This window comes from Amblyomma maculatum, chromosome 9, assembly GCF_055883805.1.
Source record: "Amblyomma maculatum isolate TAMU_Amacu chromosome 9, ASM5588380v1, whole genome shotgun sequence".
Lineage (NCBI taxonomy): Eukaryota > Metazoa > Arthropoda > Arachnida > Ixodida > Ixodidae > Amblyomma > Amblyomma maculatum.
In genome coordinates, this window is record NC_139352.1 from 15487501 (window position 1) to 15500478 (window position 12978).

Genomic DNA, 12978 nt, shown 5'->3' on the forward strand with positions numbered 1-12978 from the left:
AGGTCACATGTCACATTCTGTTAACTGAGCCTCTTCATTTATTTGTTTACAATAAAAATAAAGCCATTAGTTAGAGCTGATTTGTGTTCTTCGGAGAAATTGGGCGCCACGGGCTAGTTGGGCGTCACATTTAACTGTTGCAATTGGCATATGCCCTTTTTGCGAACACGATTCCCATTGAACCTTACCTCTCATATCATGGTAGGCTGCATGTAATGCAGCATATTTCATGACCGCCTTTTATATATTTTCCAAAGGAACCAATTCCCATGCATCAGCTAATGCAATTATGAGCTTACATTCGCTGTTCATATGCTCTGAAATACTACGATGAACAATCAGTTGCAACCCCGCAACATAGCCTCCTGGAAAAGCGCAACTGAAATTTAGTTAGCAACTGTGTCGTAGCAGGGACGGCGCCAAGTTCTAGTTATAGTGATTATGCCTTTTGTTTGACATTTTAGGCGAATTTGTGTGGCTCTTGTTTACTAGCTTTTGTGCGACAGGGTGCATGATCCCTTACAACTGCCGTGGAATGTGTTTAGCATATGGTCTTACAAAAGGACAACTAAATGGGACGTCCCATGGAGATCCTTCTCTGGAGGTTTGAACATAGCCCAGAAGGGAGCTAGCAGGGACGTCCCGCGGATTACCCTGCTAGGATGTGGAAGATAGGGATTTAAACGGGACGTCCCTGGGAGTTGGTGTGTTGTCTGGGAGGCCACTTCATTGTAAAAGTCGTGCACCGAGCACCGTATCGCATGGAATAAATCACGGTAAGCATGTCTTTCAAAAGAAAACCTTTATTACCATCAACTGAAAAACTCTGTGACGTAAGCACGATGCGGCGGCGCTTCTGTCGCCAGGCTGGGCTCAGCGTTTTCCCCCAATATCCTTCTTACCTCAGGCCAGCACCGCCGAAGCCGCGATGCGACAGAAGCTTCAGGGAATGAAAACGCGAATGTTCACCAGTAAAATCTGCGAATATCTTCATTCCACAGAGACAGTTACGCGCTGAAAATCTCCCGAGAGCGACCGCTGCAATGCATTAGCCGCAGCGGAGAGTCAGAAGCTAGTGCCACCTTGTGGAAAGTCAAGAAAACAGGGGCAGGCCACGGCCGGTCTCGAGTTCTCGAGGAAGAGCGGGTGCGCCACGGTGCGCTCTCCTCCGAGACCGGTCGTGGGCAGCGTCAGACAGCATGCGACACCGGCCTGGAAGTTGCCGAAGTTGCCCGGCATGTGAAGCATGTGAAGTGCAGCTGGTGTAAAAAAGTTTGACTGCCGAATCAAACATGTGGGCACGATCTGCTGAGTTGACTCCGAGAAGCATGCATTTCGTACAACGTGAGTGGTTGATTGACTGTTTCGACGGCTGACAGTTCTGCCTTCAGTTGACAGTTCACGAGCATCGAGTCTTTAGTGGTCTTTATGTTTCCTAGACTTAGAACTCGTTTCAGTTTCGCTGATGATGCTTATCGCACGTGAGCAGGACGTTGCTTACAAACTTTGTCACGGGTGTCAACGGTGAAATTCAATGTATTTTCTCTGTGATTCAGATGAGCCGGAAACCTGTTGATCTTCAGCACCAACGCACTGCAGGCGACAGTAAACAAAAAAAAAAAAAAAAAAAAAAAAAAAAAAAAAAAACTAGTATACTTGCCTATGCTTACTCCACATTTTTATTAAATCGTTGCGGTTCTCTGTGCCCGCCAGCGCGTTTCTTTTCCTGCGAGCTCAGTATAGCGCATCTGAAGTGATCCTTGCATAATCCCACGCATTGTTGAGAAGTGCGCATCGGGTGGACGTTTGCGCCTTGCGGTTCGTCTTGGTATAAATTGTTCTTTTAAACGACGGCACAGAGTGACCTCTTTGCCGACGTTTTGCATGACCCTCGGCGCAGGCATTTTCGTAGTCACCGTAACCGTGATCACGGCGTCCGACTCACCAGCGACCTGCCGTAAGCTGTACGACGTCAGGCTGCCCGACGAGCACATGGGACCTTTCTTCCGGAACAACCCGGAGGCTGCGCGGAGCTGTCTGGAAGACGGTTCTTGTCCGTACAAGGTGTGCAGATGGGCGGAAGGTGTTGTGCCGCAGTAATTAGAGCACTGGGAGACGGAAGGAAATCGCAGAGCTTAAATGCAAGATGCGTTGAATGGAAAAGCCGGAGTAGCGATTCCCCTTGAGGTTCTCACACCAGACTGGTCACTCTGTGAGATAACTTTCCCCTAGCCCGGTGCTCTTGCACCATCTCTAGATCAGACGGTAAATGATGCGAAGAAAAAAAATCAGAAATACAAGCTTTCAGGAACATGTACTCCCTTTGACAAAAGTGACCTGGCAGCGAAGTTCACTGATGTGCCATTCAGTGGAGCCCAAATGTGCTGCATTAAATGAAAAAATTGGGCTTCTGATTCCCCATAGGTTCTCTGCGTCAGACATGCTTTGTTCCGGATAGCCTCCTCAGTGCTGTTGCACCGTTTTTATAAATCAGAATGTAAATGGTCTGGGAAAAAAACAAAACAAAAAAACTTTCAGGCATATACAGTTTTTCAACTCTGTTCTTTACTGAGGAGGAGTTGGGACTAAAAGCCATTACAAAAGCTTTAGGTGGGTCCAGGTGCCTTACAGATAACAAAAGTACATGCATTATACATATGTGTGAAATCACCGAGTGTACAGCAGTTACTAGAATTAAGCACAGTAAAATAAAAGTCATAGTTCAGTATTATCTTGCCTAGTCGTGTACATTCTTGCCAAAAGTTGCCAGGCAGAGAAGTTTGCATGGTAAAGATCAAAATGTCTCGAAAGCTGAGGTCAAGCATTCTCGTTAGCTTGCAGAGATTTAGAGCTTCAGTTGTGCCAACAGGGCTCCACTGCACGGCTGAGGAAGAAATGATGTTACCTGATTACTTTTGGGGAAGACTGTGCATGCACCCTTCATAAAATGTTACCATATCCCGAAAGTTCTGGCTTCACTCTCATGGTGCTACCCTTTAGCTTCTGAGAGAAGTTGATTCTCCATTACGCCATTTGTAGAATCACTGCTGTGACTGTTGGCCATATGGCTAGTAATATGGCTCGTGTGGTTTGCCAGTTCCTTCTTGACACAAATCTCACAATTATCACAACCATGCCAAGCGAATTGCTTACAGTTATGGAAGGGCACCACCATCCTGTCACACGATTTTTCTGTCCCTTGTAGGAGAGAATCTTAATGCGGTCTTTTCGTCCCTCAAGGAGGGACTGCTTCTGCTGCATTTCTGAGGCTTCAGCATTTTGGTTGTATGCTAGTTTTTGTTTTCTTTTTTTTATACACTGGGGGTCTCGCACAAAATGGCTTTTGCACATTACGAGAAACTCTTTTGCCAGGCTGCAGGAGGGCCATAACTGTCAGTTTGGATGCATGTAGAAAAATTGAAGGGACACTTAAAGCTTGGCCTTTAAAGGGGTAGAGACATGAAATTACAAGGTTGTGCAAAGCTTGTCACGCGCTTCCTTTGTGTTTGAAGATCATCACAGTCAAGTATTATATTTAAGGGAGGCATAGAAGATATTTTAATTTTTTTTTTACAGTTTCTGGAAATGCTCCCTTTCACATTCCATACCCATCGCTATCGCATTGACTGTGACGTAGGTTCACTGAAAAAAACATAATCAAGTATTTGTGACATCATCACACAGTTTTCTGATGTAAGAGACGATACTGTTGGTCAGCTTGTTTTGGCCGTTCTATTGCACCCGTACATATAACAGTGTGGCAGTGTTCTGACAGCACGATGGCTCACTGTAGCCAAAATTAGGCTTTATGGCAATATTCATTCACTAAAATTTACGAAGGCTGCCGCCGATGGCGCAGCAACAGTCAGCGGACAGGGTTGTTGTCGGTCGCTGTAGCCGCAACTGGAGTGGTCGGCGGTGCGGCAGGGAGGCAGTGAACACGTACTGCTTGGCTTTGTACCAGAAAAGACATGTTATCAGGACTGCTGATACACTCGTGCAGCAGTAGCATGCCTGAACAAATGTGGAGCCTTCGGCAACGGCGCCTCCCGCAGGCGACGAACTGTGCTACTCTATGCTTGCCCTACTCATCACTAGGCCTAGTCGGTTTCGCCGGACGGGTCAGCGACTCAACGCTGTAATAAACGTTCGTGTTCTGTCGCCGCTTTACTATAGGATGCCTATCTCATAATAAAATAAGCTTGATAAAATGTGTGTATGGCGACTGTCCTCAATCGGCCTCAATCGGACTGTCCTCAATCGGACTGTCCTCAAGTAGCGCCGACTACTGTTCCGGGCCGCTTTCAGCATTGCTCGGCACACTGGCGCTTCGTGGTGGTTGTACGTGCGTTCTGCGACGTAAGCAATTGTTGATTTCAGTTCACTGCTGCCAAAACTATATTAGAGGACCAGTTTCATTTGCTAAAATGTGAATTTTGTCTCAGCAATCTCCAGATTCGCACACATGAAGCGGCACTCAAAACGGCGCACAAAAGCGGTGCTTCGATCAGTACGATTCAAGCTATATACTCGCGATATTTTACACGCGCTCCTTCCATAATCAAAGCGTCTGTCGGTTCTTATTTTTTTCCTAGCCGCTCACATAACGTAGGAATTTGGGCAAAACTGTAGCGAAGCGAGCAGTCGACATCGGCACTGCTACGAGCAACAATCTGAGAGCGAGTTGACGACAGCTGCCCTCAGGCGGCAACTGCCTGTTTCTGAATAGTTCGTGTTGGTGCGGCGTGACAGGATCGCCAAAACGACGTAAACATCACGTTTACAGATGCAAATGACCAGCTGTTTCCGCAGTGTGACTCCGCCGTGAAAACATACGGCCTTGCATACGGCGGAGTCACACCTACTTGTTGACGTCATGAGTTTTTGGTCCACGTGACATTTCAATGTTATGTCTTTTCTTTTTTGACGTCAAGTAAAAACATGGCAAATACGAACCGAAACCGAAACTGCTGCTTACTAATAATACGATAATAACTTATGTAATGCGATTTTGGGCTTCTAACACCATGCTCTATCCATACAGAATCGCTACGTACTATTTACAACACAAAAGTGCAGCACAAAAATTTCGTGTCCCTACTTTTTTAAACAATAGGGTTTTAATGGCCCCTGTCTGCAGATCCCCTGGTGGATCCTTATTTGCGTACATGCATTTCGCTACTCACCTAAACTTTAATTCGTTAATGTGTGTGCCTCGCCATGGTGGTGCAGTGGTTAAGGCGCTCGGCTGCTGTGCTCAAGAATCGATGCGGGATTGAATCCCGGCCGTGGTGGCCACTTTTCGGTGAAGATAAAACAAGGTGCCCTTGTGCTGTGAGATGTCAGTGCACAATAAAGAACCTCAGGTGAATCTAGCATATTGAACCAGCGAAAGACACAGAAACACAAGAAAAGAAGTACACGTGCCTTTCGCTGGTTCACTATGTTAGATTCGCACCAACTAGCCCAAATGGTCACCATGTTAAACCCCAGGTGGTCGAATCTCCGAAGCCGTCCACTACGGCCTCTCTGATAGCCTGAGTCGCTTTGAGACGTTAAACCCCGTAAACCAAACCAACCTCAATTTCTGCTTGTGCTAACTTACCTTACAAATACTCATTACCATATACATTCGTAAGCTACCACATTATGTGCAAGACTACCTGCCATAGATATGAAGCCCTGGTTTAAGCAAGTGCTATATGTCATGTCATACCTTCACTATGAATTTGGTTGATAAAAAGCTCTGCACTATATGTTGTGTTCACTACGAATCCAATTTAACTGACCTAACTTTCCACCTTACTGCAGCATGTTTCTTCTACAATGAGATCATGTTCTTTAATTTGTCCTTGTTTTTCATGCTACCGTCACTGCAAATGTTTGCAGAGCTCAGTATAGTTGTTTCAAGAATTGATATTTGGTAGCTGTAGTTTTCACTGTGAGCACTGCCCTTGCTGGAGGTATATCAGGAACTGAACTCAGTCCGGGCTTTCTCCCTCGCTGGGGAACTTTCTGCAGCACCACATCAATGGCACGAGTTGCTGGGGATACGAGCCAAACTGCTCGGTGCGAGAGAGGTACAGCCCAACCAAGTGCCCCGATGATTCAGCTGGTTGGTGAGTTGGTTCTGACATTGCTGTATGTTTCCTCTGCGGCATCTGATTCTCGTCAAGCATGCGGGCTCAGTGTATGTCGCAGTAAATTATGCCCGACCCTTCTCCAAACCCCTAGACTCCGCGTGTTGGTTCTGCTTGACGGCAAGAACACGAACTTCTAAGACCTCAGTCAGCCACGATGCAGTCGGCTAACTGCCGTTCTTGTAGTCTACAGCGTTAGATTGGAAACAAATCCATTCTCTGTAATTCCGCACTAGACTTTCATTTGGCTTTGTTTCTCGAAAAACTGTTATGCCTAAATTTTTGCGCAATATTTAACATGAAAGTTATGAATGCAATAAGTTTAAATAAATATGCATTTTCAAACAACTTTTTTTTGCCAAAACCCTTTTAGCAAACTTTGAATGAAATTTGTAAAGATATATTTGTTTCTTAAAAGCAAAGCTTGTTACACTTTTAAAATAAACATGCGAATTGATTGACACCATATTAGCCACTCTGTTAAAAAAAAGAAAACTTCTATCTTTTATTTACAACCAGCCATAGTTCTCAAGCAACGCTATTGAAACATGAGTTACCTAACTAGCTTCAGCATCCTTGAGTCGATGCGACTATGATTTTCACCCTTACCTGCTGATAAAAGGCATCTTCATCCAATATAACGCTGGGGCGTGCTCGTGTGCATATGTAGAGAGGCTTTCTCATTTGCTTCATTTTAGCACGTCTACATCGGGCTCCTTCTGGGCTAATAAAAACGTTCAGCCATGTTATTTTTGTTGTTTTCTTTCTAGTTTTGAACAGTATGCATAGCTTCCAAAGTCCGTTATCGCACTAATGACAAAATAACTGCTGAGTTCTCTAAACGCACGAGGTTGCACCTTTTAGCACAGAGAGAATGCAGGGGCCACAGGGTAAGTAACGTGTTTTATAGAATTAAAAACAACAGTAAAAGTTTCAGATGTGTATGTATATACCGCCAGGTGCCTGCAGGTCGGTTCGTATGAAGAGCCTTAGTTTAAAGAAATTTTTCGCTGGGCTGCTTGTGTATTGATCATTTATTTGCAACAATGGCTTCAATCCAATAAGAAGTTCTTACAAGGCCAGCTGCACAGACAGAGGAGCTTCAATAACTTCATGCTGTCGGATTCGTTTCAGCCCTTTCTGGAAAACTACATACTAGGAATGCACTAAAGATTGCAGAAAGCACGGTCAAATTTCCTAACGCCGCTAATCATATTACCACCTTTATTATATTGGGATTTTATTGATGTATCGAAGTATCATTGATGCAGTACAGAGTATCTGTATCAGAAATTGATTTTGGTTCTGTATCTTGTATTGGTATCGGAAATACACTTTTTCAGGGTATTGAGTATCGGTATCGAAGATACTTTTTTGAAGTATCTTGCCCATCCCTGGTACCATCACAGCGCGGGACGGAAATACGAGCTTGTAGAAAGATTTGACAAATGGCGCAGCCAGCCCAAGCGCACCAGCTTCGCGCTCAGGCGCGAAGTTTTGAATGCACGGTAGAGAACGTACCAGTACGTGAGTCACACTGTGGGGAGAAAGCGTAAAAACGTACCTGTATATCCGTGACAGCAAAATGGTTAATAATGCAGCAGAACCATATTAATACATTATAAGCATGTAGAAAATTTAATCATGTAACCTTCTTTTACAAGTGCATCTTATGGAAAACCAAATCCACTTTGCTCTCCGTCCTGCCTATTACCAGAGAGGCGAAATACCAGAGGTACAATTTTTCTCGTGCTCCATGATTTTCTAGAACAAAATATAAGCAGGGTTTCTTTCCAAGAATAGTACTGTCTTCCCTGCAGCAATTTTATGTTCCTGTATCTCGCAAATGAATCGGTTTGTTTGCTTTCCCACTCCGAGCCCATTTTGAGGCGGCGGTAATACTGTGCGTTGCTGTCGCATGCAATGGCTGGTCTGGATTGTGTTGTTTTGTGCTGTGGGTGAAGCCCCTCTTGCCTATTTGGTCTGCTATATTCTCCAAATAAATAAATAAAGTGGTGAGGTAGGCTGAGTAAACTTGCTGACAAAGTAGGTTTACATGCTTGTAGTCAGTGAAGCGTAGTTGCTTATAAATAAACGCAAGGAACAAGTACATTGCCATGACAACACTACCGAGGGTAAAATACCGAGGTAAACTAGCTGAATTGTAATCCAAGCAGACGTTGGCTGAAAGTGAAACCATCAATAACTGTGATAGCTTGAGGCATCATGCAAGGATTTAACAAAGCTTTATTTACCTGTATAAACGCAGCATTAAACCCAAAATATGCTCACATTTGCCTGACTTTCCTGACATGCAGAGAACACTAAGTGCTGGCAGTCTTGTCATCACTTAAAATAACTTTTTTCATCGCTGCGAGTCAACTCTTCTTAGGACTTTGGGCCTGTTCTCGTTGGCAATGCACTGAAACAAAATTTGTGCGAACGTTGATGTCAAGTGGACTTTGATAGAAACTGCCGTCCTTGTTCATTCCCCTGTCGGTCCTTGCCTTGGGTGAACGGAAATGCAGTAGTTGCTCATAATATACCTTGTGGTCTACAACAAAAGTGCCTTGGTGGGGTTGAAATGGCTTTATGCATCTACGTTAGGATGCGGTTACCCGAATTTTATTCGTAAACCTTTCTTGCTTGGCAAATGCTATGGAATTGATAACGCGAGCACAGACGGGTGCAACACAATTGATCAGAACCTCTAAAGTGACATTTTAACAGGATCAGACATGTTATTGCTGTCCCCTGGCAAATTCAGCCAACTCCTTTTGGGGTTCTTACAAAGTGTGGCTGTTTTTGAAAAAAAAAAAAGTCACATCATTGTGCCTGAACCCAAGGCTTCAATTTGACATTGGTGAGAATGTTGTGCACCTGGAGTTTGCTCGAAATGATGATTTCACAACGTGGCCTCTGTGCGAGTGAACAGAGCAAAAACGGTGACCTTTTTGTCTTCCCCTTTCAGGGCTTCAAACAAGCAGCAGCAGGAGCAGCTCTTTTTCAACCAGGGCGACTTTGGCTTCATCCACGAGCGCAAGAAGACGCTCAGCATTCTGTGTCGACCACACGCACCGGTGAGCGGTTGTCTCCCCTGCTGCAATCACAGGCGTGCATGACACATACTGAATGCATGAAAGGCTTTAATGAGGGGAGGCATCAGAATTTGGTCTGGAACCACTTTTGTTTTCACTTTAAATCTGTTATAGAAACATCATTGTTAGTTGTAGAATGTTGAGTCATATGGCTTATGCACCAAATTATGCAAAACCAGAGTAAAAATTGGGGAGCTTGTGCCAAGCTGCTCATAAGCCCGCATTGGCGTTATGCGTTGGTACGGCAATGATGCGTAGGTAGCATTCCATGTTGTGCCGCAAAATTTTTGGACTGAATAAGCAGCAATCACCCCTGCGAAGTCTGTTTGTGAAAATCTCAGGCAGCATGGCCTATGGCGAAAATGGGCGCTATTGCATGTTACTGCTGTGTTTGCACTGCTGACCTCTGCACTCTGCCATGTAAAAAAAGGAAATGAAGATTGGGAAAAGTTAGTACAGACTTTGTGTGCACTCTGTGCAGAATTGGTACAGCTAACACCAGGGCTTGACCTAGACTTCCCTGGCTCACAAGGATCATGGAGGCCACTAGGTATGAATACTAACTGCTTCTGCTTAAGCAAATCATCAGTGTGCATAAAATTTGACAGAACCAGCAGACTTAAATGAAAAATTGAGTGGTTTTAATATGGAAGAGATTGATTGAAGATTCATCTTTGCAAACAAAAGTGGAAAGCACCTGCACATCTGCACAAGCTGCAGGGCTTGCTAGTACGTTAAAATTATTTTGTTTTCAAGTAAGCATTATGTGACATATTTTCAATTATACAGCATAAAACAAAATTGAACACATGCAAGGTGCAATTTTGTGTCAATAGGGACAACCTAATGTTGTAATGCTCTTTGCATCAGACTAACTTTTCCAGCATCTTTTGCCAACCTAAGTGATTTTGAAACTTAAGTATCATGTTCCAGGTCTCCAGAGTGCTTCCAAATCAGCATTTTATTTCTCCAAAGCGCTCCAGACTGGAAATTTAACTGCTACAGACTGCTCTTTTAATTGGTGTTCCTCTGTTTCAGAGCGTTCTATATTGAATACTTTAGTGCTCTAAAACTTGCTCTATGTTGCATTTTTCCAGAAGCGTCACTGATTACAGTTTATGTCGAACAGTCAGAATATCTCTGAAAATTATATTGAAAAGTATAATAGAGTTGTATGCTTTTATCAAATCCTTATTGAGTGGAACTTTATGTATATCAGTGGGTGTGCCATGCCCTTTTATTTATCACTTCTTCATGCAGAAGCCAGCGTAACTAAAACCTAGTGGTTTGTCTTGCTTAACTTCCAGAACTGTTGCAGAAGCCAGCTGTGCCTTAATTAGGGAGACTGTTTTATATTTAGTCTGCCGGTAACAGCATTAGAAGTATTATGATAGGCACTGGCTAGCACTGTCTGTGGTGGGCGAAGCGGGTTAGGCCTAGCAACATCTAGAGAATGGTACCCCGCCACCATGTCGCTGCAAAAAAGCTTGTCGCGGTTGTGTGCACAGTGTAGCCTTGCTTCTAGGTTACAGATAGGCATATATATCTGTTGCCAATTTTTTTTAGGTGTGTGCGAGTATTGGAATTTTTGAATACAAATTGAATACGAATATAGGGAAAAAAATGCCTCCGAATATCAAATCGATTATTAATATCTGATCAGTGAAAGAAATGAAAATTTCAAAATAAGAAACATTGTTCGTCTTGTTTATTTCAGAATTAACATGGTATTTGCAAATAAAATTGAACTAGAATTGCACAAAACTGCATGCTCTACTGAAAAATACACTATAAATTTTGTACAGGATGCCATATACTGTTTTTTATGCAGGAAGGACCTGCATGAAACCGGTTGAAACTGTCATATTGCTGCTGAATATAGTAAACTCTTAATAATTTGTCCTTCAAGGGACTAGAAAAAAAAAAAATGTCTGAATCAACCGAAAGCTCGAATTATTAAATGGGCCTGAAAAACTGGCTGAAACTGCTTGGCTTTGCACACACTGTCGGGAAGGCCCCCTTCACAAAAGTGAAGGTCGCTCGTCACAGAATGGCCTTGTCGAGTTTTGAGGATGCTTCACTTGCTTCATTGCATAGCCTATGTGGTCGAGCATTGCGATGAAACTGCAGTGTGTTAGTAATTTTCGAATGTTCGAAAATTATGATTATCAGCATTTCGAATACGATTTGAATAACAAAAATGTTTGATTCATATTTGGAATTTCATATATTCGATTACTGCTACATTTTTTGTATAGAAGTATTGATATATCAAACTGTTATGCAAACTATTTTGCAATCTATTTTGCAATCTGCATTGAATTATAGATGTATCTAGGTTCAACTACAGCACCTCATAGGCATATGTGCATATGCATGTAACTGATACTTCAGAACCTGTAGAGGTCAAAGGTTTGCTTTTCCAAACTAAATCAGTCATGAGCACTATGACATGTGGTGTGGATGTGGTTAGTGTGTTGCTGTGGTTCAAATATAAGCCAGTGTTCTCTCTTGCAGGCTGAACATGGCACTAGGCAGGATAATTATGTTTCTACTATTTACACTTCCTCTTAGGCTTGAAGTCCACAGATTTATTTGGACACTTTGATCATCCAAACCATTTTTCAGCTGTGGTCAAGCCCAGCAAATCAGAATCTATTATGTCAGGGCACTAAACCACCGCAAGTACCAATTTGGATAGAATATTGATAGTACAAATCTCACAAGGCTGGGAGGAATGTTTATTATGTGAAATTTGTGTAATTGAAAAGGAATAAAATCCATATTTAATTTTTAATTTATTTCAATCACTCTATCAATCAAATCAATTTATTCACACGAATAGTAAAAAAAAAAAAACGTAAACCATCTGGGCCCTTAGCCTTGGCTTGACATGGGCCCATGCAGGAAGTAGAGGAAACAATAGCAGGACACATGCAAGACTGTTTATATATGACAAATGGGATTTATTTACGGTTGCTGCATGCCACTGCATACTGCTTGTGGTGTGTACAGTGTGATTGGCTGTCACGACATCCATAACATGCAGGTTGCTTGCGTAGAGAGCCCAAAGATGTCATGGTTCACGGAATTCGTAATGAAGAAGGGAAGTGTTTGGAGCAACCAAAAATCAACGCGCTGCATGTAGTGGATACTTGCCAAGGCATTTTACGATTTTGTATCATCCCGAAATTCCTACTAACAGTGATCGTATATTTGAGATTCTACTCCACGTGTACTTAGGTAGTTGTCAGTGTTGTTGTGTTCAAGAGATACACAGCCGGCTGAGTTTGATCTGGTGTGATGGGTATGTGTGACAGCACTGACAGGTGCAGTATGTACAAGCCTCTCTTAGACTTTTGCATGCTGGCCAGTGCTGCTTTTTTTCTTTTTAATTGGTTCAGAGGAAGGGAAACGCGCAGTATCTGTCACACTTGTTTCTGTGGGCACCTGAACTGCACTGTAAGGGAAGGGAGGAAGTGGGCCTTTCATGTTTTGCGCATTCCCTTATCAGTGAGACAAGCGAGTCATTCCTTTGTTGTTTGTTTCATGGTCTCATCGCTGCCACTGCAGGGAGCTTCGCTGCTGGAATGTGTTCGTCACATGGAGCTCTGTCGGGCTAAGAACATCCGTCTCGACTTCCAGCGCCTGCTTCATATGAATGGGCCAGTAAAGTGAGTCCCCCATATGTTTCGGAGAACACAGAAGCTGATGGCTATTTTTGCCTTTTCTGAGCAGTG

At 43.4% G+C, this 12978-nt stretch overlaps 1 protein-coding gene across 6 annotated transcripts in view; it reads left to right on the forward strand.

Moving 5' to 3' along the window:
- Nucleotides 1-1122: 1122 nt before the first annotated feature.
- The window catches only part of Eogt (EGF-domain O-GlcNAc transferase), a 48339-nt gene continuing 36483 nt past the window's right edge, over nt 1123-12978 (forward strand). For 3 of the 6 annotated variants that reach the window (XR_014700597.1, XM_084578257.1, XM_084578258.1), the window contains exons 1-5: nt 1123-1344; nt 1901-2064; nt 6022-6119; nt 9112-9220; nt 12812-12912. Coding sequence is in view for 5 of the 6 variants with exons in the window: in XM_084578257.1 (XP_084434383.1) it covers nt 1293-1344; nt 1901-2064; nt 6022-6119; nt 9112-9220; nt 12812-12912 (524 nt within the window). In the remaining variant the exon portion in view is untranslated. The remainder of the gene's footprint in view (nt 1345-1900; nt 2065-6021; nt 6120-9111; nt 9221-12811; nt 12913-12978) is intronic. The other 3 variants (XM_084578256.1, XM_084578260.1, XM_084578259.1) reach the window with 1 other exon arrangement.